Source organism: Mus caroli, chromosome 14, assembly GCF_900094665.2.
Source record: "Mus caroli chromosome 14, CAROLI_EIJ_v1.1, whole genome shotgun sequence".
In the NCBI taxonomy this organism is placed as follows: Eukaryota; Metazoa; Chordata; class Mammalia; order Rodentia; family Muridae; genus Mus; species Mus caroli.
The window spans coordinates 18,302,731-18,330,044 of NC_034583.1; the positions used below are offsets into that span (position 1 = coordinate 18,302,731).

At 52.6% G+C, this 27,314-nt stretch overlaps 1 protein-coding gene across 6 annotated transcripts in view; it reads left to right on the plus strand.

Moving 5' to 3' along the window:
* The window catches only part of Zmiz1 (zinc finger MIZ-type containing 1), a 206,056-nt gene that overhangs the window by 166,208 nt on the left and 12,534 nt on the right, over positions 1 to 27,314 (plus strand). For 5 of the 6 annotated variants that reach the window (XM_021182703.2, XM_029468727.1, XM_029468725.1 and 2 more), the window contains 10 exons: positions 8,774 to 8,918; positions 16,446 to 16,560; positions 17,580 to 17,797; positions 18,578 to 18,776; positions 19,635 to 19,925; positions 22,563 to 22,745; positions 23,446 to 23,526; positions 24,143 to 24,317; positions 24,771 to 24,912; positions 26,281 to 26,491. In XM_021182703.2, coding sequence (XP_021038362.1) covers positions 8,774 to 8,918; positions 16,446 to 16,560; positions 17,580 to 17,797; positions 18,578 to 18,776; positions 19,635 to 19,925; positions 22,563 to 22,745; positions 23,446 to 23,526; positions 24,143 to 24,317; positions 24,771 to 24,912; positions 26,281 to 26,491 — 1,760 coding nt within the window. The remainder of the gene's footprint in view (positions 1 to 8,773; positions 8,919 to 16,445; positions 16,561 to 17,579; positions 17,798 to 18,577; positions 18,777 to 19,634; positions 19,926 to 22,562; positions 22,746 to 23,445; positions 23,527 to 24,142; positions 24,318 to 24,770; positions 24,913 to 26,280; positions 26,492 to 27,314) is intronic. The other variant, XM_021182704.2, reaches the window with a different exon arrangement.

The following is a 27,314-nucleotide window of genomic DNA, read 5'->3' on the forward strand; positions in this document are numbered from 1 at the left end:
CAGTCTTAGCATCTGAGCCTGAGCTATATAGGCTGGCCTGATGGTAATGGGAAATGGGCAGGGAACTTTTCAGACTGGGTTCTTCTGAGGCCCCCAGAGGCTCAACTCTTGGAATCTTCTTGAGTCTCCTCTTGCTCAGCCCCGGACAGCCTCCGCAAGGCAAGGAACAGCCAAACCGGTTTGGGAATCAGGCTTGCAGGCTCCAAGGTTCCTCAGAGTTCAGTTCCCAGGGTGTGTTCACACGCCTTGAGACTCCAGCTTCTGTCACCCATAGAGCCCTTGGGAAGAGGGAGTGTTCTGGAGGCAGGGGTGGGGTGGGAGGAGTAGCCTGAAGCTACTCCAGGCTGGGTCACTCCATAGGATCCTTTAAGCACACACACACTGTCCCAGCCTGAGGAGCAGTTAGGGGACTCGTGTGTGTCCCAGGCAGGCTGTACACCAGACCTGACCAGTCCTGGCCTGTGGGGGCCTAAGCTTCTATAAGAATGAGGGATAAATGGAAGGGTTCCCAGCCAGTGTGTCAGCAGGCAGCTTCTGCCGTCTTGCCTCTCACACCACACAGTGCCGGGGTTGGCAGAGCAGGGAACAGAAGGTGAGAGCAATCTGGGAAAACCAGAAGCTCAGACCAACACCTTACTGAGAAAGGCCTGGCGAGAGTGTGGCAATTCCTCAGGAGAGCTTCCTCCACAGAAAACTAGGGGCTTTTGTCAGCACCACCAAAGTCTAGCTCCCTGTGACCACCAAGAAGTCCTGACCCCCTGTTGCTAAGGCTGCCAAGCTCTTCCCACCTCCCCACACACCCTCCTGAACTTAGAAAGGGACAAAAGCCGCTCTCAGCCACACAGGTATTGAGCTCAGCTCAGATGAGAAACTAGGATGGTACTTCAGTGTCTCCTAGTGACGGGTTTGATGTCCCAGATGAGGAACATAAAAGGAAAGTCCTATGTACCAGTGGCAGGGCCATTATCCTGATCTTCTGAATCTACCCACACCCCTTGCCCCCTTCCTCCAATACAGTATAGCCCTTAGGCAGACCTCGAGGCATGGGAGTCAAACTGAGAGTGTGAAGTAGCTGGGAAGAGGGGGAGGAAGCACCGTGGCCGGCAGATCTTCCCCATCCACTGCAGCAGGGTGAGTAGGGTCAGAATGGCCACCCTTCCTGTAGACAAATGTGCCTGTAGAACCTAAGGCTGCTTTACCGGATCAGTGACTCAGAGCTACCTGCCCCAGCCCAAGACTAGAATCTCCTCTCATGGTCACGGGCTTCCTTTGTGGGTTCCTCCCAAGGCAGAGGGTGGGACCATTCCTCCATTGCTGGGGCCCCCCTGCAGAGGCCAGCAGGAAGCAGCCTGTCAGCTCCAGAGGAGGAAGCCAAGAGACAGCTCTGCAGACGTTTCAGTTCCTCAGGACACGAGTCCAACCGTCCGACTCTTACAAGGGAGCCGTGCCATGAGAGCAGGAGGCACAGTAGAGTAAATGCCAAGAACCTTTCAGAGATGGTCTGTGTGGCCAGGCCCTCCTGTGCTCAGTGCCCCAACAGAGGGTGAGCCTCAATAGGCTGGCACAAGAGATGAGGGGGGAGTAGGTAGAGATCAAGGTGAAATGTGGGTTGGAGGTCAGCCTTGTAGAGAAGCACTGGATGTGGCCACTGTTGGGTGCCAGAGATAACACTGCCCATCCCAGGGAGCATCAAACATAAAGGTGCCAAGTGGACAGCTTTGAGCATCTGTGTACGTTTATGTGATTCTCCTAGAGTGGGAAAGAGACCCACAAGGGACCAGGTTCATTTTCTGTTTGTCAGATGTCTCAGCCTTGGAAGGCCTACAGAGGAAGGCAACAGGGAAAACCAGAGAATTTATCCTGCAGGATACTCCACTTGTTAGAATCTGAATTTGTTTAATGTTGACCTGAGGTGGGAGGAGATCTGATGCTTCTCCCGTGAGCTTCCACAGTTAAGCCTGGTCTATTGCCTCGAGAATCCTCAGATCATTGTCTGTAAACAAGAGGAGTTTTGCTGTCTCACCATTTTACACACAGAATGAAGGGGTGAGCCGAGGCCTGTGAATCGTTCTAGAGTGGCCAGCCCAGGCTAGAGACTCCCTGCCACCTGGTTTTGGGACCAAGACTTTGTGCTTGGGAGATGAAAGAGGAGAAGGTGAGAGTGTGATCTGGCCCCACCTAGAGGGATAAGAGGTGGCCTTTCCTCTGTGGGTACCACATAGTGGATGTACAGACACCGTCAACACTGGTGCCAGGACATGAGCAGATGACATGAAGGTGGCAGCTGTCCTTAAGTCACCTACGCTGTTGTTTCTGTAAGAGGCTTATATTTATAAAGTCTCATTAGCCTGTGGCTATGCATGGCATGAAATGTGTCAGTGGACTCCGTGATAGGTTTTATCTGGTGACAGTGCCATGGAGACTGGCTTGCAGTCTGGGAGGGGCCTTGCCCCAGCTCTACAGCCTGGCTTTCAGATGGAGTGCTTGATGACTGACCGTCTCCCATATTCCCATGTACCGAGCTATTTCTGTCTCTGCCGCACTGCAACCTGTTAGTCATGTGTTGGCTGCCTAGTTCTTACTAAATGCTGTGCCGAGTGCTAGGACTATGCAAGGGGCCGCTCCAGTCTCATGTCTAACCCCTGGGTAGCCTGTCTCCTGGCCCCATTTGCTTCCATTCAGCTTATCCTGTCTATCCAAAGCAGGGTGGGTTGGTGACAGGCACGTTGGGAGACAGACATATGATGGGTGGGCCTGCTCTGATGCATTGCAGAGTTTGTAGTAAAGAAGGTGTAAGGAGAGCAAGCTGCTGAAACGATCAACACGCCATGGTGGTACATATTCTTGAGATAGGTAGGTGTGCTTGGGGGACTGGAGTGGCCATGTTGGTAGCTTTCTGACTCACCAGGAAGTGCCTAACTCATCCTGCTGCTGTGTCATTGTCCCCTGTGCACCTGAAATGCGTGACTGAGCTATTTATTGGAGGAATGGCCCTTCCTTGCATTCTTTCCTTCCTAGGATGTGTGAAGGAGGAATCCCTTGTGTCTTGACGGTCTCTTCCTGGCTACTTCAGAGTCCATCCTTGGTGGCCTGAGGGACTCAGAAGCCACCCCTCCTATCTCTACTGCCCCTGCCACACACACACCCTTCTCCCCTGGTGTCTTCTAGCCGTGGAAATGTTTTGTGCTCCTCAAAGTCTCCTTGTCTCACTCTGCATTCCTTGCTTACAGCAGGGTGGACAAAAAGCCTGTGTTTGTCTCTTACCTCCCTGCTCTCCGATCACCTCCAGACTGCTCCTTAGGCTCCTCCCTGCATCTGGTCCTTCCCAGTTCCTGGATCTTAAAGCACTGTGCAGCCTGGGCCTGTATCTAAACCTTGCCAGGATGCCCAGAGATCTGGCTCCCTCTGGTTTATTTGCTCCTTTTCAAGCTCAAGCCCAACCCAGCCTAGTGAGGCTCAACCTTTCCTATGACCCCGTGTACTCGCTGTCTTAGATGCTGAGACCCAGCCTCTGTTCCCCTGGACCCCAACTGGATCCTATCCTCATTGGCCCCCAAAAGCTGATCTCTGAAGCTCCAAACAATGCCAGGTGTCCAGGTGGTTCCCCAAATTAGAGCCTTGCTGCTTCTGCCTCCTCTGATCTCCTCTGGGAGGTGCAGAAAAAGAAGCAGATATGGGGCCTGTCCCTGCCCCTAGGGGAGGCACACCTAGGGTGGGTCAGGAGCTCAGTGCCTTAGGGCTCTGCATTCCAGCCTTGGGGCCTCTCGCGTTCCCCTCCTTGCCCTAAAGGACACTGTGATGGTACCTGTTTGTGAGAGTAGTTGCTAGAAAGATCTTGAAGAGGTAGATGTGGGATACCTGGCTCTCTGCATCCCCTCAGACCCACTTCCTGGGACCCAGTCACCAATCCGTGTGTCTTTCCTGTATGCTTTAATTTTCAGTAGTCATGGGCATGCCCTGCTTACTGTTCTCCCCCCGTACCACTGGTGTAGAGGAACCTAGCTATGTCCTTAGAGACACAGGGGAGCAACAGCTGAAGAGGCACAGCTGCACCTGGATATAGGAAATGGCCCTTCTCTTCCTGTCCTTCCTCTGCCCCTTGGCAGCTCAGGGAAGAAGGGAGGAACAGGGCCGAATGCAGAGCCGGTACTGAGTGAGCAGGTGGCGTCATCCTCTGCCCCAAGGCCTCCGTCTATCCACACGTCTTCTCCCATGTGTGTCTGGAGCTCATAGCCACCCAGGACATTGGCTCTGCACTCTGCTCTGAGATCAGAAGTAGACAGACACAGCAAGGCCTCAGAGCCTTCCTTATTGTAGCTCTGGCAACTCTGGGGCCAACACTAGTCACCCGATGAGCGTGCCATGGGTCCTCAGTCTTCCTGCACTTCAGAGGGCTGACTCAGACCACCCTCGCAGCTGCCCTGGGACCTTGTTTAGGTGTCACTGAAAGAACCTAGTGGGGAAACCCCCACTCAATTCCCGTTCGGCATGCACCCAAGAATCACGAGCAGACGGCCATCTTCATGTAAAAGCATGAGGTAGTTTAATGACGGAGCTCCGGGCCGACACATTTCTCCCACAGGAGACAGAGGTGTTGACCACATGGTGGAGCCATAATGGCGGAGCTCTGGGTTGAAACGTATCTCACGTAGGAGACAGTGGTTTTGACCCCGAGGCTTGGAAGCTAGGGACTTTTATAGAAAAGGGGTGGGGCTGGGGGAGGAATTGGCGCGGTTTCACATGATTGGTCCATTTAAACATTAACAGACTGTCAGAAGGGTGGGAGATAGGGAGACACAAGGCCAGTCAGGACATGTAACGACGGGCCTGCCCGGGCATGTCCTGGCCTGTTCCGCTATGTTCTCAGCCCCAGGTTTGGGCTATTTGACATACATTATATGAATCACAGGTCTCAAGTTTTATTTCCTTTCATCACCTAGTGGCGGTCTAGTTCCTCAGTGTGTTGTCTCCCACTGGTCACATGGTGAGTGCCAGGTTTCTGGGGCCACAATACTACATAGACCCCTCTACCTACAAGCTACTGTTTTAAGCACCTTATATCCTGAAGAGCAGGCATTAGGGTCATACTCATCAACAGATAAAGGTTCAGAGAGTGCCCGTGAGTGCTTAGCTAACAGTCAGGTGGAACTGTTTGGATCCGTGATTGTTCTTGCCCTGAATACAGCTGATCCCTGAATACTGCCAGAGGAGTGTGCACAGAGCGAGTTGCCTCCTCGATTGCTGGCTTATACAAGGGATCTTATCTAGTGCAGGAAGCCCTACACTCAGTAGGTGTTCAGCAGCTCGTTGTCAAATTAATATAGGTGGGTGACCAGACACTTGGCACCTAAGGTGAGAATGAATAGGAAGGGAGCCTAGTAACAAAATGCTAGTTCACTTTTGTGGAGAGTCACACACATGATGGCATATGCCCTTAATCTCAGCAATAAATAGAGGCAGGCAGAACTTGAAGTTCAAGGCCAGCCTGGTCTACATAACATAGTGAGTGCTGGATCATCCAAGCTCATCCAAGCTACACAGTGACACCTGTCCCCAGATGGTCAATGGATCGCCTTTTAAATTATTAACATCTATTTGTATATATATCCGAGTGTGTGTGTGTGTGTGACATGAGGAGGACAGTAGACAATACACAAGAGTCTGTTCTCCTGACAACATGTGGGTCTCAAGGGTGGAACTCAAGCCATCAACCCTTGAGCCATCTTGCCAGCCCTCATTTGATGATCATTTTAGATGTATTGGGTTATGCATCTTTGTATACCATGTTGAGAAGTTTGGAAACAGTTTGAAATCTGGGTTGAGACTTGGAGTAGACAGTTGGACTCCAAAGTGCGTCCCACTGTTTCGTGGTGATATTAGCTAGGACACTTGGTGGAATGTTCTGATGAGCTAGTGAGGAAACTGGCTCCCTCCAGGCTGAGAAGCCAGACTCCCAGGGCGACCCGTCTCAGTGCTTGGGCATGGGTGGTGTAAGGCCTGCTGCTCCAGGTGGGCATAAGGAGGGGGCCTCTAAGGACCGTTCTCCAGGCACTGTAGACAAAAGACAGTTTGTGGCTTGATATGTTCTGCTCTCGAGACAGTCGAACCCTGCCATGGGTCCATCGGGAGAAGAGGAAGCAGTGGGTGCCATTGTGGTCATGCCTCTGAGTGCCAGGTCTTAGATCACAGGCTTCTGTGGACACTGTCCCTAGCTGTAGTCAACTTGGGAGTGAGACTCTTATGATAAGAAGAGGGGCAACAGTGCTGGCTGTCTAGACAGTTGATAGAGCACTTCAGACCTATCTACCACAGAGAGGGGTGTAAGTTAGGACCAGAACTGTCTCTGTTGCCCATCCTGGAGGCAGCCTTACCTGCCGCTGGTACACAGGACAAGCAGGCAAAACTGACCTTCAGGAAGCAGGTAGGCCTTCCCAGATCAAAGTGTGCTTGGTCCCACCAGGCTGGAGCACTCCAGCCCCATGGGCTTCTGCCTGGCCTGTCTGTAAAAGACCCATACTCCCTTTTAGGCTGCAAATTTTCATGTGGTGTTTGTCTCCACATAGCCCCGGTCTGTTCAAGCCTTCGTAGGCATGCACATTGCTCCTGCCCATTTGTGAGGGGCCTGCTGTCAAGCTCTGTGCTCCCCAGGCTTTTAGCCAAGGTAGGGGGAGGAGGGTTCTCTGTGTCACCCCTCTTTCCCGCCTGGTCACAGGATTGTGGCCTTCCAGGCATGAGAAGACACAGTTAACAAACACCTCCTTCCCGTTTCCATTGCCAGTCCTATATACCTTCATTATCTTCCCAGAAACCAGTCCACTTGGGACAGTGAACAACCTTGCCCTTTACCCGTAGGGCAGCCACCGGTAACCAAGGAAAGCCCTAAATCCCACAGCGGCCTGGCTGGTACCCAGAGGGCAGGGCTAAGATAGTGAGGCGTGTCACAAGCAGCCGGTCGGCATCCATCCTTTGTGCTGGCAGCAAGCCTCCTAGAGCTGCAACCCTGTGGGCCTCGTGCTTGGCGTGCAAATGAGCTTCTAGATGCCTGCTCCCCTGTGCAAGAAGCCGAACCAAGGCCCAGAGAAAGAATGGAGCAATCTGAAAACACCTGTTCCTGACCCAGCCTTTCTGGATAGGCAGCTTTCCCTCCTGGCATGCCTGGACACTGGGCACCCACTAGGAGCCTCACTGGCTTCTCAGCAGATGTGTGCCAGAGGCAGGGTCCTCCCTGTGTTGGTGACACTGAGGGCACCCACAGAGAAGGACAGCTACATCAGCATATCCACCGGCCTCTAGGGGAGACACGGGTACTCTCTTGAGGGCTACAGTCCCACTTCCATCCTTGGTCAGGAGCTTTTGGGCACTGGCAAGATGAGCAAGCACCTGGTGGCACGGCCCCAGTAATACCGGTCAGAGCTGTGGGCTGAGAGAGGACCCGTGCAGGGCACCCAGCACTCCTGGTCAGATTGCATTGGGCATATCCCTCCAGTGTTGGCTGTGCTGACTTCAGCTTCCTTATTTAAGCGGGAGGAGGAGTCAGGAGAGGAAGGTCAACTGCGGCTTATCTGCTGAAGGCAGATTTTCCAGAGCAGGGATGCTGACTCGATCTCTGGAAAGTCACTCTGGCTTTGAGTACTGAGTGACAAAAATCCACACCCCTCTTTTTTTTCTTTTATTTTTTTGGTGAAAAAAATATTTTTTAATAGACGTTTTCCTTATTTACATTGCAAGTTTTATCCCCTTTCCTCATTTTCCCTCCAAACCGCCCCCCTCCTACCCCTCACCCCCCCCACCCCCACTCACTAATCCACCCACTCCTGCTTCCCTGCCCTGGCATTCTCCTACACTGGGGCATAGAGCCTTCACAGGTCCAAGGGCCTCTCCTCTCATTGTTGTCCCACAAGGCCATCATCTGCAGCTGGAGCCACACCCCACTTTATCTCCAAGTACTCTGACAAGCCCAGCCTTAACCATGTCCCTTTCCTAAACTTGGCTGTATCCTGAAAGGACCTTAAGGAAACTTTTAGTCCCTAGTGGTGACACTGGGATGAAGAGAGGACAATTCTTTCCCCTTGCATTGGTCACTGTAGACTTGGACTGGAGGCAGAGACTCTTGCACATGCTGCCTTGGCTATCTCTAGTGCAAACACATACATACTCACACCTCACACACACTACCACCCTCTGCTATGGAAACCTTCCATCCTTCCAAGCATTTGAGTGCAATGAGAGTGAGTGCGTGCATGTCTGTCTGTCTGTCTAAGGTTGAAGTGTACTCAACAGGAGAGTTCTGGCTGGGGGTTTCAGAGTCTAGTGAATGCTTCTGGGTCTTCAGCAACTCCAAAAAAGCTCTAAGTTATGTCTACACTTTACAGCTTCTAACACACCCATGGGAGCACTAAATGTCCTGAGTATGGGGTAATGGAGTTCCCTAGAAGCACCTGCTCATACCCTGACCCAAGGCCTCTGTTGGCCTTTTCCCCTCATCTCACCCTTGGCTCCGTCTCTATACTCTTCTCTTCATTGTCAGGACTGTTCTTTGGGGCCTCTCAACCTGGTGGCCATTCCAGCTGGCCCTTGTAGTGGACTCGTGTCACAAATGATTCTGATTTTTCCTTCGAGAGCATTTGGTCCATTTTATAGTTTAAAACACTGAGGCCTACCAGGAAACCTTAGAAATTTCCCAGGAGCAAAACCGGCCTCCTAAACGCCACGTCTGGGAAGGATGCAGAAGGGGGCTCGAGTGTGTCCACTGACCATCTGTCTTTGCTTGCAGCCCTGCTGTCCTCCTGGTGTGAAGAACTTGGCCGCCTGCTGCTGCTGCGACATCAGAAAAGCCGCCAGAACGACCCCCCTGGGAAACTGCCCATGCAGCCCCCCCTCAGCTCCATGAGCTCCATGAAACCCACTCTGTCGCACAGGTGAGCATCCAGGTGCCTTCTGGGAACCTGGGGTCTGGGGGGGCGGGGGGGGCGCGGGGTGGACCTTCTGTGGTGTAATACCTAGGGCTGGGCCTCTGAGAAGCAGTTGGCCTTTAAATCCTCCTAAGTGGCTTTCGTCTTCCCCTCAGTCAGGGATGAGAAGACCAGTTTTTCCCCACCTGTTTTTCCGCACCTTGTCCCTCTAACCAAAGCAGGCATTTAAGCACTCTCAGGGAAACCGAAAGCCAGTCGGGTCTCAGGACACTCCAGGGCATACGGCCTCACCTCAGTGTGGAGCAGAACCAGGCCACGCCCATTATACTGGAACACGTGAAACTGAGCTGGATCTGCCAAAACCCTGATCCTCGGCAGGAACAGGCTTGCTAGGGACTGGCCAGGCTGCTCTGCACCAGCCTCAGAAAAGCACGCGGTGAGACTGGCAATTCCCTGTTAATTATCTCGCAGGCGCCTTGCTGAGCTGATGCTCTGAGTATTCTGTGGGCTGACCCTGCAACAACAGGGCCCGTCATGCTGTCTGCACTCCCCTTGTGGGTCCTCGCTAATGACTGGGGCCTCCGCAGTCGGCTCAGCTCCCATTATTCTGCCTGGCAGAGAGACTCGAAGCCCAGAACATCCTGTAGTCAGTTCTGGACCGCACGGTCCGGGCACTGCCAGAACTCAGTGTCAACCTTGTCCTCTAAATCGAAACCAGAGAGGACCTCAAGCACACATCAAAGCCAGGTGCTCTGCCTGGCCAGGGTGGCCCAACTACGTTTACCTGGCATGGTCAGAAGCATTTCAGAGCATATCAAGGCCTTATACAGCACGCTGACACTGCCCCACTAGGCTCTGCTAACCCAGCCTCTTCCTCCTGTGCCAGCGTTTCCTGAGGGGGTGGCACTTGACCTGGGTAGCTGAATGCAGTGAGCATCATGGGCCCTGCCTACCTTACCTTTCTGAAGACTGCCTCCCCACTCCCTAAGCACTGCAGCAGTAAGAACACCCAGCACATTTGGGAGAGTGGGGGTGCCGCCTTATTTGAGAACCATTCATTGCTCTAGAGAGGTAAACCTGCTTCCTTCTGCCTTCTGTTCCTTATCCCTGGCCAAGCTGTCAGTGAATAGGACTTTGGCCATTGGTCTGATGGTGGTTGACCATTTCCTTGGTGTTTGGAGGCAGACCGAGTCTCACTCAGTGGCACAGGCTGATCTCCAACTCCTGATCCTCCTGCCTCAGCTTTCTAGTGCTAGGATTACAGGTGTGCGAGTGTGTATGTACATGTGTGAGAGCATGTACGTGTGTGTGTGTGTGTGTGTGTGTGTGTGCGCGCGCGTGCGCGTGCGTGGCGCCATCATATTCAGCTGTGTCTTGCTAATTCTGCCCAGCCCCTCAGAGCTTCAGAACCATCTGGACTCTCATCACCCCATTAACATGCTCCTCCCAACTTTCTTGCCTGAGTCATTTCACTGTTGGTGATGGTGATAGACCAGAATAGTGTGGCTTCCCACTAGAGACTTGTCTCAGACTTGCTCGGCTGTGGCTATTCTAGCCCTGGAGGGTGGCAGGTTTTGACCACAGCCAGTTGAGCTGATACGGATTATCTGCCATTAAACAAAGAAAAGCAGTCTCTTTACTTAGAAGCTGACTCTACCAACAGAGGAGGAAGGCTCCTGGGGCAAAATGAGGAGCTGGTGGAGCAGGGTAAAGAGGGAAGCCCGAGCCCTGTGTCTAGGAGCAGAGCAGAGAGAGATGATTGTTGGAGGGCTCCGAAGGTGTTTTGATCATGGAGGATCCAAGGCACCTGCATCCTATAACCTCAATCTAGTTTTGCTTCAAAATACTGTGTGTAAAAGCCACCCAAGGTCCTGCTACTTCTGCTACCATGGCAGGTTCAGGGCCTTGAAGATCCAGCAGGATAACAGACAATGCAGAGCAGGTGTTCTGCAAGCTTACTGACCTAGGGACCATGTCTTCTGTGGTCTCTGATGGCCTTTTCAGAGACAAGCTGGGGAGCTGGGCACTGGCTGGGTATTGATTGGGGTTGAGGCTAATCAGTTGAACTGAGCAATGGTCCCTCTTGGGAGCATAGCAAGGTCACAGAACTTAAGAGGAAACTAACCTGGCCCAGAGTGGGACAGTAAGTTGTCCAAGAACACACAGCTTATAGGGTTGAAGTAGGACACAGGAGAGTGTGTGCAAGGGTTGTGAGGGTAGAGCTATTTGCTGATTGCGAGGGTTCTGAAACAGTCTATGCCCTGCTCTGATCCATGGCTTACCCTAGGTAATTATCATAATCCTGCCACATTATGGTGGAGCAATTGTTGACCCTTCTCCAAACCCAGGATGGTGGAGAGGACACTCAGTAACCAGTGACCAGGAATTGACTTGATTGGCGGCTCCTTGTAACCTTCGTGCATGCCCCTGTGGGAGAAATCTCTCATTTCCAGGGGAATTCTGGAGGTCCCCAGCACCTGTTAAACCCCTAATGTAAATTCCTAAACATAGATAGTGGAAGAAAAAGCAAATATTTACAACTGAGAAACTAATTCTGGGATCTTCAAGAGGGGTTGCTGTCTTTGTGCTAAGGATGGGGTGCATTCTGTACACTGGGAAGTCTGGAGTTTGGTCCCTAGAGGAGCCAGGCATTTAGAGACTCTGGGTCTTCAACTGGAGACTCTGAAGCAGTAGGAAGAAACCAGGGAGCTGGAAGCCCCACCTGAACCCAGAGGTCTGAGGGCCCCTGGGGCCTTTCTGTGGTTCAGAGCACTGTCGTATCCGCTGCAAGCCATGAAGATATGGTGGTGCCACGGTTGGGTGAGGCTACAAGTCGGGGCCCAAGTTCTTTCACCTTAGGCTGTGCTGTGCCTCTAACCAGAGCCCTTGACCTCTCTGAGCTCCTGAGGTCCCAAAAAAGACATGGTGTGCTGCCCACCACCATGAGAGAAATCCAGGGAAGATCCAGGCTGCTCCCAAAGCACTTGATAAGAGTAGCTGTGACCCTGTGATGAGTATGAACTAACTGTAGCTTGTAAAAGTCCTCAGCTTCTGTCTTAGCTTCACCGCTGACCACACCAAGGTCATCTTCCACTTAGCAGGAGCCACAGAAACATCCTACATCCCCCCACCCCCACCGTAACTCCAGGACAGAAGCTGTGTGGTGCCTGGAGGATCTAGCCATTGCCTGGGCAGAAGGACACCTTCAGTGTCCCTGGGGTGATCTGGACTTTATCCCAACAACTTCTGTTTCCTCATCCCAGGTTTTTAATGAGTGGTTTAAAAAGCCATTTGTGATTAGCACATTGTCTCTATGCAAATCGGTGTCGCAAAGCTAATTAAGAGTCTAATAAATCTTGTTTATCTATTAATTTGATTACAATCAAAGCCGCTAGAGCCTCTGAGATCAAGGGTGAGCTCCTGCCTCCTCCAGGGCCAGGGATTTGCTACAATCCAAAGCAAGGCCCCGGTATGCTAGGTGGAGGCATGGCATGGGGCCGTGAGACTGGACACCAGTTTCCTCATCTGTGGGAAGAAAAGTAGAACCAAGTCTGGTTCACAGGGATCCCGAGGGACTTGTATGGCCTCCAAACATTAGCCTGATTTCCTCTTGACCAGCTCTTCCTCCCTTCCCAGCCCCTTCAGAGCAAGCAGGGGGTGGGGGGTTGGGGCAGTGGTAGAGTACTTGTTTTGCATACCCAAGGCCCTGGGTTTGATTGCCAACACTACAGAAAGGGAAACCAAAGGGTACCAAAGATACAGGTTGTATCCCAGCTCAGGAGAGGTGTGTGCAGGAGGGTCAAAAATCCAAGACCAACCTGGGCTACATAGTGAGGCTGTGACTCAAAACAAAAGGAAAAACACTCAAGTTGTATGCCTTGTTATCTTTTGCACAGCTGTACCAGGCTCTGTAGTAGGCTCTTCTTGCCCCCACCCCAGAAAATTATTTTTAACAAGAGAGCAAAAACGGCCACTGAGGTAGGCCAGTGGACAAAGGCGCCTGACAACTACTTTGTTTGATCTCCTGGAACCAACATCATGGAGGGAGAGAACCAACTCCCACAGGTTGTCCTCTGACCTACGCATGTGTGCTGTGGCCTAGTGTTTCTACACACACGCACACACACACACAATTCCCTTTTCTAAGACAGGGTCTTACTGTGTAGCTCTGGCTGACCTGGAACTCATTATGTAAACCAACCTGGCCTCTGAAATTCACCTGCCTCTGCCTCCTGAATGCTGGGACTAAACTTAAGCACCGTCACACCATTTAATTAATTAGTTAATTAATAAGAAAAGCTCAGAGGAGGAGCCTCAGGTCACTAACAGTGCTGATCACTGAGACTCTGGCCAGTGCTTACGCCTCTCCCAAAGGCCTGGGCATGCATTTCCCAGAGCCCTTCCCCCTGACACCTTTTGCCACTCGGTCCCCTCCCACTTCAGTCCCTTTTCCCTGCTGGCACAGGAGCTTGATTTGTCCTTGGTCTCGGCTGCAGAGACAGGGGTGAGAGTCCAGGTAGAGGTGGCACGTCACAGGCCTGATGCTGTGGGTGCCTGTCGAGTCAGAGCCCTTAGAAGGCAATGAGTCACAGTGTGCTGGTGGATGCCACTTCTGTCGTGAGGCCTGGGTCCACCCCTCTTGTGCCTGTCACTTGCTTCTCCAGCATGCATCCAGCAGCCCCCAGGCCCTGTGCACACTAAGTAGATGGCCACCTTTGCTCTGAGACAGGGAACCTATTGGCCAGGCAGTGGAGAGCCCACCTAGGAAATGTTGGCTAGCTTTGTACTCTGTCAGTGGTAGGCAGAACAGGAAAAGGTCGGTTTCCTCCCACAAGGCCCAGCCACGGTGCTGAGGGTAGTAGGGGCCTTGGATACAGTAGCCTGGGAGCCAAGGTGATGAGAGACAGGGGCCCCCCCCTTCCCCCTGGACCTGTCCAGCTGCTTGTTAAAACCTGAATCAAACCTTCACAAGCCAGACCATGGCCTGGAAGGTGGTAAGGAGTTTGTGAAGCAGTTCTGAAGGGTGGGGTGTGGTGGGGGAAAGACAGACTTTTTTGCTTTATTCGGTCACTCGAGATCGGTCACTCGAGAACCTCTGTCCAGCATACTGGAGCTGGGAATCCAGAAGGATAATGGATGGCCAGAGGTCTCCCTTTTCTTCTGTGAAAACACGCTCTGCAGGGTGTCCCAGCCAGGTCCCTTACGCCTTCTGTCGCTCAGCCCCTCCCTTCTTGTCTGGCCACAGTCCTCACTTTCACAAGCAGCATTTAGTCCTCAGTCAGCCACCTGTGCTCCTGGGCCCTGCTCTGTGTGGTCAGCCATGCCATTTCTCTCTCCAGTTTAGCCCTGATATTCCCCTCCTTGGACACCAAGAATACTGAGCCTGCTTCACTCTTATCCTCTTGGAGAACGTGCTGCTCAGACCCCAAGGCCTGTGCTCACACTGTGTTCTTGACTGAGCCTCTTGGTACTGATTCTTAGTCCACAGTGGCCGGTGCGTTGAGAGAACAGTATTTATTCATCTGCACTGTGGTTGTTTTTTTTTTTTTTTTTAAGATTTATTTATTATATGTAAATACACTGTAGCTGTCTTCAGACTCCCCAGAAGAGGGCATCAGATCTCATTACAGATGGTTGTGAGCCACCATGTGGTTGCTGGGATTTGAACTTAGGACCTTTGGAAGAGCAGTCAGTGCTCTTAACTACTGAGCCATCTCCCGCCTGTGTTTTGTGTTGTTTAGTTTGGGTTTAGAGTTTAGGGTTATTGTTTTGTTTTGTTTTTGAGACAGGGCCTCATACAGCCCAGGCTAGACCCAAACTTTCCATGTAGCCAAGGATAACCTTGAACCTCCGATTCTCCCATCTTCTCCCTGAGATAATAGGGTAATTGTAAATATTTCTCTCCAGGCGTGTCTGTGCAGTGATGGAGATCAAAGCATAGGCTTCGTGCATGCTAGGCAGGCACTCTCCCAACCAAGCTACGACCCCGTTTGTCACTGTGTTCTGCTCCCTGGTGCTACTGAGCACCAGGACCCACTCCTGTATTTGGGCAAGGCACGAGGGCATGTGCTCAAAAATGAGAGTACCCCAGGAAGACTTGCAGGGTCAGCTAGTGAGGGATGGGTTCAGGACTAATTTCCAGGTCGGCGGATACCTGACCAGGCAGCAGGGTCCAGAACAGCTTAAGATAGTCGGTTACTCTCTGACCACCATGAACAATGAGAGCACAAGCCACAGTGTTCAGTCATCCCAGCCTAGAAAATACAGGGCTTGCTCAGGAGTGCTTCTCCACGCTCGGGGCCAGTTCAGGGCCTGGCTCCTGGCTAGCTTGTTTATCCCTTGGCCTTTAATCCACTCTGTCCCACAAAACTGCTGGATTCCTCTCACTCCAGGTTCTGGAGTAGAGGCTAGGAAGATAATAATCAAATGTGTAATAAGTGTCATGAAAAATATGTAAAGAACAGGGTGGGCTGCCCCTTTATATTCCGAGAGGTGGGAAGGCTTTCCAAAGAGGCGACTTTCCAGAGAAACAGAAAGGAAGTCAGCACAGACCAGTGGAGGCAGACCCAGGGAAGAGGGTGCCACACGAGATTTTCTGCTGCTCTGGGGCACAGGTACAGTGTTTTACGGCTCTCACTGAGGAAGTAAGGGTGATCTAGAGTGGGGCTAGGGACCCTGGCAGGTCTCGATGCTGTCCATCACTCTGGACCCACACCACCCTGGCTGGCTGGAAGCCTCTCTGAGTGTTCTCTGTAAGCCTGAGACTTACTGAGTAGAGGAGGTAGATAGATCCCTGAGGGCTCCTTGGGAGAGCTCCCTGTATCAGCGGCCCACTGCAGGGCTGGAGTGAGGAGGCTTGGTGAAGGCTCAGGGAAGAGCCGGTGGGATAGATCGTTCTGGAGTGCATCTGGACTTTACCCAGTAAACACTGGAGCCTGATGGTGCTGACTTGTAGGTAAGGGAAGGTTTCAGCCAGGCAGGGATGTGCACAGGACTGGGGGGTGGGGCAGGGCACCTGGGCAGGCTTGGTCCTAGGCCCAGAGGAAGGGTGACCCAATCCTGAATTCCGAAGTCCAGGTCAGTGGGACTCAGTTCAGCAGCTAGTTTGTCACGAGGTGCTGAGAACAAGGACAGAAGCAAGATTCCACCAAGGCCCTTCCAGCCTCATTAAAGTTGGAACCAGGCTGTCTCCAGTGAAGACAGTGCCAAGGTCCTGACTGTTTCTATAGGGGGTCATGGGAAATCGGTATACTTGAAGAACGGGCTTAGAGTGAGCTTTCGATCGCACTAGCTGGCTTCTTCACTGCATAACTGCTGGACTGTAGACCCACCCAGCTAGCACAGCTAACACAGGGGTAGCCCCTGCATTGTTGGGAGAGGGTCACATCTGTCTGGCCCGTTCCCATAGAACAAGTGCTGTCATGAGCCTGGAGCCCCAGAGCTCACTGGGGCAAAGGTCAGCTGGGATAGTGAAGTGAAGACACTGTCACCTAAGCCTTGCCCCAGCTCTAAAGACCTCTTCTCTCTTTGCAGTGATGGGTCATTTCCTTATGACTCTGTCCCTTGGCAGCAGAACACCAATCAGCCTCCCGGCTCCCTCTCCGTGGTCACCACGGTGTGGGGAGTGACCAACACATCCCAGAGTCAGGTAAGAACTTGTCCCATCCCCTACCATGGTCCCTCCTAGGCACAAGTGTCTCTAATTCCTCCCAAGAGTGGGGAGGGGGGTTCTCCAGAGAACCATGCCATGACAGCTCTCCTCACTGAAGACAGTCTCAGGACATCTCCAGCTGCAGACAACATCACTCCGGAGAGGGTACACAGCTATCTCAGTAGGGACACAGCTGGGTCCCTGAGGATCATCCCCCATTGTAGGGCCTTCTGGGATAGAAGAGGAAGGGTGTTTATGTGACAAGGCCATGAGTACTGTTCTGAGACCTTGTTCTCTCCAGTTGTGCAAACAAGAGGACACCCTGGGCGTTACTGACTCAGGGTTCTAAGCTAAAAACCTTTGGCCCTGAATGGTCTGGATTAGGTTTTCCTAAGATGTCACCTCTCAGTAAAGGGTGCCTTACCCTGACAAGCCCAGTTATCTTCCCAGACATGCTATTCTTGTTTCCTCTTCTTTTCTCTCTCCTCACCTCCTTCCTAACAGAGGATCCCCCTCTGCTGGACCTAGGCCAGGCAATCCTGGCAGGGAGCTGTCATGCTTCCCTGGGTCTTCATCCACAGACAACATCTGGGCCAAAGACACAGAGGTGTCATTCAGAGCAGCAGCCCAGGGCGTCCATGTCCAGACCCCTGGGCACCCCCAAGCCCTATTGTAGAGTTGGGACCGAGTAGGCTAATGTTTGTCAAAGACTGTTAGCTTGCCTCAGATCCCTCTCTGCAGCCATGGGGACCACTTGGGCTGGCTTTGTGAGCCTTGGCCTCACTCCTTCCTGGCTGACATTCTCAGTCCACTCCCTTTGATCCCTTAGGTGTTCTGGGGACTCTTCAAGCCACTCCCATGCTCCTCTCTGCTGTGTCTTCCCTGCCATGTTTCAGTCTTTGCCTTCTCACTACTCTTTCTCCATGCTGCCTCAGGTACCGAACCTTAATGACAGTCTCTCTCTCTCTCTCTCTCTCTCTCTCTCTCTCTCTCTCTCTCTCTCTCTCCCTCTCCAGGTCCTCGGGAACCCTATGGCCAATGCCAACAACCCTATGAATCCAGGTGGCAACCCCATGGCATCAGGCATGAGCACCAGCAACCCCGGCATCAACTCCCCACAGTTCGCAGGGCAACAGCAACAGTTCTCTACCAAAGCTGGCCCTGCACAGCCCTATATCCAGCCCAACATGTACGGCCGACCTGGCTACCCTGGTAGCGGGGGCTTTGGAGCCAGGTGAGTGACCCACCTGGGTGGTGCCCTTCTACGGCAGCGTGTTAGCCCTGCCTTCCTACCTACATCCAGGAAGGACTCTTACTTGAATGCCAGTTCCACATTACCTGGTCTAGGATATGAGGAAGTTCTACCATGTGTCTTACCAGGTTGGGGGTAGAGAGGATACTTCCTCACTTCCTTCTTAGCCGTGTATCTTTATGCTAAGACAGTGGGGTGAGCAGGCAGGACTGAAGAGCAGTGGCAGTGAGCTCCATCTGTCCAAAACTCCTTAGAAAGCTCACTGACCTGAATGAAGAAGAAATGGAGGCTAGAGTCCCCAACCTCAGATCACAGTGAAGAAGGGGCAGAAGCAGCCCAAGCCACCTTGAGCTCACTCCACCTAGCTCTCGGAGCAAAGTTGCTGGGTTTCTAGCCTCGCAGTTCAAAACAGAAGTCTCACACACCTCAATCCACATCTACAGCACACAGCACCATACAATTCTCAGGTCAGTGTTCGCTTAGAAGGTAGCCTGTGGTGACTGAGGGACAGCAGAGAAGCTATGGAAATGTCCTAGCCCCAGCAAAGGTTCAAAAAAACGAGTGGCCTTGTCATCACTAGTAGCAAGAATAGCTGCCAACCTCAGAAGTCCCAGGTCCGCTGCTGGGCCTCACACCCACAAGCTAGGTGTCTGGAATTCATGCGTAGTATAATCCTGTAGCCTTCCTCCTGGTACTGGGTACACCCCAGGGTCAGCTTACCTAATGAGTACTCTCTGACTGCTCCCTGCTTCTCCTCCACAGTTACCCTGGGGGTCCTAGTGCCCCAGCAGGCATGGGCATCCCTCCACATACTCGGCCTCCTGCTGACTTCACCCAGCCAGCGGCTGCTGCTGCAGCAGCTGCAGTAGCAGCCGCCGCCGCCACAGCCACAGCCACAGCCACAGCTACAGTGGCAGCCTTGCAAGAGACACAGAACAAGGATATAAACCAGTATGGACCGGTAAGGGTTCCTGCCCACTGGCCTGGCCTCACCCAGGCTGGGGAAATCTTGAGTGTTAATGCCACGGGTATCCTTGGAAGCCCCTTAAAAGCGTGTTGTGTGTGGGTGTGGTAGAATGGTTGGGTGAGGTGGGGTTTGGGGATATGCTATGCTCTCTGTGGGTTGGTAGCTCCCAGTGCATATGGGGGAAGAGGTACCCTATCTCGAAGTTCCTGCTTACCAAACTGTGTGCTTAAAATGACTTTGTGACTAGCTTATCCCTAATCACCTCTGAGGCCACTATTGTCCCATTAACCTATTCTGTGGATTTTACCCAGGCCTCATTGTAGATCATCTGACCTTCAAAAGGATGGGGTGGGGTGTGAAAAGGGGAACCCCATAACCCTGCAAGGCAGAAACATGGAGGAAGGGTACAGGGTGGGCAGGAAGAAGTGGGCTGGGTAAATCACACTTAGTGTATGGAGGGTGTGTCTCCATTGGCTACTGACCAAGGGCAAGGCCAGGGCTTTCAGGAAAGGGCTTCAGCCTCCATCCTCATCCGCCTCCTCTTCCTGTGTCCTCTCTGTGTCCCTCCCATCCCTGCCCACTTCCATGTCCCTGCCTGCCTCCCTGGGAATGCTGCCTGTGCCTTGGAGTGACTGCTCCCTGCCCTACCCAAACCCACCAGCTGCATTTTCCCACGAGACCTGCAGAGGGCAGTAGTGAGCCCTGGAGGACTGGGTCCTTTGAGAGCTCCTGGCTCTTAACTGCAGCCCTGTGGGAAAGTGCTGCTCTCCCTTTAGCCCCCTACCTTCCTTCCCTGCACTTTCAATGCATGTGGCATTTTATTCTTTTTTTTTTCTTCTTCTCCCGTTGAAGGTGTGTTCCTCTTTCCAGATGGGTCCCACCCAGGCGTATAACAGCCAATTCATGAACCAACCCGGGCCTCGGGGGCCTGCCTCCATGGGGGGCAGCCTGAACCCTGCCGGCATGGCAGCTGGCATGACACCCTCGGGCATGAGCGGCCCTCCCATGGGCATGAACCAGCCCCGACCACCCGGCATCAGCCCCTTTGGCACACACGGGCAAAGGATGCCCCAGCAAACCTACCCAGGCCCCCGGCCCCAGTCCCTTCCTATTCAGAGCATAAAGAGGCCATACCCGGGAGAGGTAAGTGTGACTGTGATGGGGGATGGGAGGAGAAGGGACATTGACAGAGGGACCATGGACCCAGGGACCTTGGAAAAGGCACAGTTAGACCACTTAGAGAACTTGAACTAAAGGTTGGGCTTTGGAGGCGTAGCCCCTGACTAATATCTCTGTTGTGGAAAACACCAAACAAGTCACTATACCTGAGTGTGTATGACTTTAAATCAATGGTATTCACAATCCACGCTGGTCTTTAGGATGCCTAGAGGACAGGGGCCCGTGACATTGTAAAATACCCTGCCTAGAGCAGGCAAGTGTAGAAGCAGAAACCATGGAGACTACGTACCCCTGTCCATACTCAAGATACTAATGGATGACCCTGGATGAGGACCTCAATGTAGGGAGCCACCTAGAGAGTGAGGGCTGCCACTAGTACACTAGTACAGGCTGTGTGTGTCAGGGAGGCCATCGGATGGCACACAGTATCCCTAGGGCTTACTTCCATCATATTGCTCTCCTGGGGATAGTGCCTTCTCTGGGGTCTCCTAGCAGAGGTGCCAGAGGAAACCATCCCAGTAGACGGTCCCAAGCACCGTGGAAGGTCAGGGAAAAGGGGAAATCACCAGGTCTCAGTGACACTCAGAATACAACTGAGGCCAGGATCCATGCCCAGCTGATGCGCCCCCCTCACTCCAGTGAAATGTGTCTTCGGCACACCATGATGGCCCTTCCTGGGCATGGCACCTTAGCTCTTCATCTTCTCAGATCATGTCCTTCTGGCTGGTCAAGACTGTGGCCTTCAACTTGAGCTGAAGCAGATTTCTATCCCATAAAAGCATAAGCTCTCTGTCCCCACAGGTCCCTTCAGCCGCCACTCTCACAGAGGTTGGATGATGTCATAATTGGTATAGGTGCCCTAAGCCTGAGACTCAGGAATAGGCTATAGTGATTAGGCTTCCTATACACCCAGGAGGCCAACTGAAGACCTTAGCCTCGACCTAGTGGGCACTAGGGAGAGAAACTCAAAGGCCCTTAGGCTCCTCCCAGCCCTGCCTGTCTTTGGGTTGGGGCCTTAAGCTGATGGCTTCACTCCCAGAACACAGCCCCACACAGTTGTGTCGCTAAACACCCTGTACTCTCAACCTCCTGAGAGATAGTTAGCTACACTGGGCATGCATGTCTGAGCTTCAGGCTGCTCACCTGAGATGAGGCCGCAGAAGAATTGCATATTGAAAGCCCTACATTGAAGCCAAGCCCCCTGCTTTTACTAAAGGAGTTCTCCCCAGAGCACTGCTGCTTCCCAGCTGGTCCAGGTTATAAGATGCTGGGAGCTCTGGCTTCTACCTCATGGCAGGCAGTATGTTCATCCTATGTTAGAAGTGGTACAACCTAGCCAGGCATTGGTGGTGTATGCCTTTAATCTCAGCACTTGGGAGGCAGAGGCAAGCAGATCTATGAGTTCGAGGCTAGCCTGGTCTACAGAGCAAGTTCTGAGACAACCAGAGCTATACAGAGAAATCTTGTGTCAACAAAACAAAACAACAAAAAAGGTACATCCTTAATTCAGGCTTCAATCATGTTGTCTGGTCCCCTACCACACTCCTGTAGCCTGGTGAACATGCAGGTACCAGCCACTTCACACCACTGTGAGAGTCATTGAAAGTTCCTGAACACAGCCCGATCTGATGAGCACTCTCAGGCACTTGGAGCACTCTCACCAACTAGATTTAAGCCTAGAGGATGAGACTCTTTGACAGGGAATATTCTTGAATAGACATCAAAGAACCATTGACTCTGGGACACCATGTTCTGGGTGCCTAAGTGACAGGAAGCCCTGGATCATCCACTGTTCCAGCTAGGGAAGATGGAAGGGGGTGGCACTGTCTCCTTCCTCAGTGACCTCTCTAGGAGGGGCTCTCGTGCTCCCCACTCCTCATTGGCTAGTTTTCCCACAGCTGTATAGATAGTGAGTCGGCACTGCTAAGAATGGAGCACTAGATAGATGTCTGCTCTGTATAGGACGTAGGGACAGTGCTATCCAGATCAGCCTCACTGCATGGCTTGTTAGCTCTTGGTAACAAATTCTGTGACCTGCATCTCCCTGACATGTCGGGGTGCACACGCAAACACTGGGAGAAACAAAGGAGTACTTTAGGATTGAACCCCTCAAAGACACAGCTGAGAAGCTCTGAGCATCCGTGGGGTTCCAAAAGAACAGTTTTATGGAGTGGTGGCCTATGGTCTGGACCTGCAGCATGTAATGTCCCGGGATGTCAAAGCAAGTGGAGGCTTTCAATATTCTCTGGCTCATTCTCTCCCTATGACAGGTAGAGAGGGCGTCTTGTGTGCAGGAGACCATAGATCTAAGAAGAGAAGTTGGGGAGCTGGAGAGATGGCTCGGTGGTTATTGCTCTTGCAGAGGAGCCAGGATCAGTTCCCAGGATCCATATGATGGCTCATAAGCATCCATAACTCTTGATTCCAGGATTCTGATACATTCTTCTGACCTTCACAGGCACTAGGCATGCACACAGTGCACATACAGATAATATATATGGGCCATAAAATCAGTCTTTAAAAAAAAAGCTGGGCCCCAGACCTGGTATCTGAGTACATCACATCGCCATGACAACCCCTGCCCTTTCTCCATTCCTGCAGCCCAACTATGGAAACCAGCAATATGGACCAAACAGCCAGTTCCCCACCCAGCCAGGCCAGTACCCTACCCCTAACCCCCCAAGGCCACTCACATCTCCCAACTACCCTGGACAAAGGATGCCGAGCCAACCCAGCACCGGACAGTACCCACCCCCCACAGTCAACATGGGGCAGTATTACAAGGTGAGTTCCATCTTCAGGGCACCCACATAACACACCTGCAACAGCTTTCTGATCTTCTGTGTACTCCTGAAGGAATCGAGAGGCGGGGGGCAGTCCTGACTTTCTGTCAGTGCTCAACTGTGTCTGGGCTCAGAAGAGGAGCCTTCCTCTCCTTCATTCACAGTACATGAGACAATGATGGCAGAGGAGGCACAATTCTGAAAGACAAAGCTGACCACCACTGTAATCTCGAGTCTGTTCCCCCTGCACATGTTGTATGCTTGTTGCTTATAGAATGTCTCTGTCCCTGTCTCAATGGCTGCCTAGCAGCCCATGGAAGTGATTATCTCACCCTAGCTCACCCTTCCTGTGTTCACTCCTCATTTTTCGATTTTATAATGCTGCTGTGATGAAGATCTCTGAGCCTTTAACCTTTTCCATTGCTGCAAAATGCATTCTCAGAAGGGAGAACCCCTCTGGAGTTTACCATTCAGCGTGTTTGCCATCTTTACTCAAGGGTGTTCATTTCAGCAATCCCCGTCGCTGCTGTGGAATCTGTCTACTAAATTGTTAACAGGAGTAAAGCTTGGGCCCCTCCACTTTCCACACTAGTCCTAGAGACCCCGTCTTGGTGCCTTCTTCCCCAGAATACTCATGTCTCTAGTGGAGTCAGGCCGCGGGGCTGCTCTGCTTACTCCTCTGTCTCATTTCATTTCAACAGCCAGAACAGTTTAATGGACAGAACAATACCTTCTCCTCCGGAAGCAGCTACAGCAGCTACAGCCAAGGGAGCGTCAACAGGGTGAGGGCTTAGAAAGTCCAGCTGACCTTCAGCAGGCATCAGCAGGCTTACACATCCCTTACCTTCCCACCCCAGCATCTCTGCAAGGTTTTAGGGGTCCACGGGTGGGGGAATAGCCATCTGCTGAGGCGTAGATATGCTCGGGACCTAGAGTCCACTGCTTCAATGTGTGACCAAGGACAAGCATGGGCACTACAGAAAACCAAAGACAGTGAGGAGAAAAGGGGCCCCAAACAGGGTCAAGGAATACGGACTAGAATCACAATTCGGGGAGGCCGGCTGCTCTTTCCTCCTGGTGTGGGTTAGACAAGTCCCTAGCACACTGGACCTCTGGGTCCCCTTTGACCCCTGGCTGTAGGAAGCCACAAATGTACCTAACCCTGAGGGGGTTTCAGCAGTGAGGGCTTTAATTAAGGGACAAGGTTCTTCCCAGTCCCTCCTGTCCTCCAGAAGAAGCCGGATCCTGCAGGAGAGCGTGAGTCCTCTGGTGACTCGCCTCCTGTGCTGGGAGGAGTAGCCCTTGGGTAGAACTTGTTACAGGTAGAGCATATGTCCACAGCCTGACCCATTACCTCTCAGAGTTCATAACCTATTTCTGATCTCTTTTTTTTTCCAGCCTCCCAGGCCGGTTCCTGTGGCGAATTACCCCCACTCACCCGTTCCAGGGAACCCCACTCCCCCCATGACTCCCGGGAGCAGCATACCTCCCTATCTGTCCCCCAGCCAAGATGTCAAACCACCTTTCCCACCTGATATTAAGCCAAATATGAGCGCTCTGCCACCACCCCCAGGTGAGGAGCCCATACCCCCTCTTCTTCAGTTGACCCTGGAGACCCTCAGTGGGCAGGATCAGAGGGTTCAGAAGCTAGACTGAGGTGGGAGTTATGCAGAAAAGGCAGGAGGGCTGAGAACAAGGACTCCCCAATCCCAGTGATAGTTGGTGTGGGGGCTGGACCATAGGCCTCCTTATTCCCAGCCACCAGAAGAGCATGGATCTTCAGGTACTGAGAGGCCAGTGAGAGGAATGGGATTGGAGGGTGGGGTGAACCAGCTGAGCTCGAGGAAGCCACAGGCTCCCAGCCCGAGCTTGGGCACACCACACCTTCTGTGGCGTGTGGCCCACATTTGTGTTGTCTGAGCATGCTTCCCAAAGTAGTGTCCCGTGGATGCGCAAGTCCTACTTCAGCCCCAGCACCTGTGAGGCTGGGATGCTTGCCACTCACATGCTCCTTGTTTTTGCCCAGCCAACCACAATGACGAGCTACGGCTCACATTCCCCGTGCGGGATGGCGTGGTTCTGGAGCCCTTCCGCCTGGAGCACAACCTTGCTGTCAGCAACCACGTGTTCCACCTGCGGCCCACGGTTCACCAGACGCTGATGTGGAGGTGAGGTGGCCTGCATGGTGACGTCCTACCCCAAGCTCTGGTCCTGCACAGGTGCTGGCAGCAGCTTCCTGTCGCCTCCTCAGCATCATTGACAGGGTCCTGGACTGTGCAAAGCCCTGAGAATGTCCCAGGGAACTCACAGGAGAGGGACCAAGCATCAACAGCTGGAAACAGCTGTTACCCAAGTCCTAAGTATTGGCTGGACTTTCTGGAGGGTGAGGAGGCTAGCAGAGCCCTATGAGCTGGGAAGAGGCTATCTCAAGGTGACAGGTTAGCAAAAGGGGAAAACAGCAACCCAAACATGACACATGTTGCCAGAGCTGCCAGTGTGAAGAGAAGAGGCTGCAGAGAACAGCAGAGCTAGGCTAGGTATGCTCGCCAATAAAGTGCAAGGGGGTGACCAGTGTCTGATGCTGCCCACCCATAGGGCTGTGCTCAAGTGCCTGGGCCAGGAGGCTCTGCGCATGACCTCTGAGATCTTGAAGGAGGCAATGCTTTTCTTTTTGATCTGAAGGGGAAACTGAGGCTAGAGGAATATTTTAAAGGATGTGAGCCCCCAGAACAAGAAGTGAAGCTAACACTTAAACTGAAGGCTTCTAAACTCCTCCTAGGTCTTTGGTCCTTAAGCAAGGTTCATCCAAGGCCTGGGATAGAGCCCCATCCCAGCACAGTTGCCTAGTAACCCTCCTCCTAGACTAGAAGTGGGCCTCTGCTCCCAGTGTGTTTGAATTCACCCAGCTTTAGATGATCAGTGAGCTGTTGCAGGCAAAACTAAGTGGCATTCAGGAGACAGGAGCTAAGATGTAAGGCAGGAGGCCTGAGGCTTCCGGGCACTCAAACATGGGCCAAAGATGACGCTCCTGCCTCTACCTGGAGATGGTCACAATGGGCCTTGCTACTGGTCTTGTCCCACAACATCTGTCCTTTTGTCCTTCTGAACCTGTTGTAGGGAAGAGGAGTCACTCTTAGTCGGGCAGGGCAGCCACGGCTGCGGACGTAACTGTCATATGTAGGCTATGGAGATGGAAGGGCTTTGGATGCTAGGAGGGATTTGTGCTTGCAGGGAGAATCTCCAGAATAGTGGTTCGCAGCCTGTGGGTCACAACCCTTTGGGGGTTGAGTATCAGACATCCTGCATATCAGATATTTACATTGCAGTTCATAACAGTAGCAACATTACAGTTATGAAGTAGCAACAAAAATAATGTTATGGCCAGGGGTCCCCACAACATGAGGAACTGTACTAAAGGGTCACAGCATGGCAAAGGTTGAGAACCACTGCTCCTAGGGTGAGGGAGAGGGAAAGGCTGTGGCCAAGGGGTAGGGTCCCTGGGAACGCAGGCTTGATGCCCACCCTGCCCACCCCAGGTCAGACCTGGAGCTGCAGTTCAAGTGCTACCACCATGAGGATCGACAGATGAACACCAACTGGCCAGCCTCCGTTCAGGTCAGCGTCAACGCCACACCCCTCACGATCGAGCGGGGAGACAACAAGACCTCCCACAAGCCCCTGCACCTCAAGCATGTATGCCAGCCTGGCCGGAACACCATCCAGATCACTGTCACCGCCTGCTGCTGTGTGAGTAGAGTGGCCAAATGGGAACACACCATCAGCCTCCCCCCAGTCTCCAGCAGACCCTGGGACATGGTTCTCTAGCTCCAAAGTGATCTAAGCTGCTATGCTCTGGCCATTTCTGTTAGACTCAACCACTTCCCCTCACGCTCTGCCCCTACTGGGCCTCCCCACACCTCCCTTTTATTTCTTGGTGCCATCCCCTATGCCACTGGCCATGCCAAAGCTATAATCTACTCTTGTCTCATTTGCATGAAATGTTCATATCCCCACCACCTCGCCCTATTCCAAGACCCATCTCTGCTAAATGTGGAGTTAAATGGATTTCTGTTGTCTTATAGGGATGATATATGCGCACATGTACATGTACACAGGCACACATACATATCCCCCCCAATGTGTGTAATTTAGGACCACCTCAGAACTCTCCTCTTGTCCCTAGAAATCAGAAGGTGGGACATAGGACTTCCCTGGGATATGTACAGGGACGTAAATTGCCTGCCTGATTCTGTTGCTGTCTCTGAAGGATCCAGAAGGAAACACTCTGATCCTGCCTGTCTTTTCAGAGGGGACAATACCACAGAGATTAGGCTTTTAGGCTGGGGGATGCTTCAGGAGGCTGCACAGCCATAGCATGAAGAGTAGGGATACTCGGGTCTACAAGGCTTCCTGGAGGAGGGGTGGCAGGGATAGGCTCACTTGACAAGGGCAGAAAGGACAGGAAAGCACTGAACATGCTAAGTTCTAGTCCTGTAACCTCTCAACCAGGTGACTTTGCAGTGGAAAATCCACCATCTTAGCCTGGAGCACAGTCAGTCACTCCAGAGAC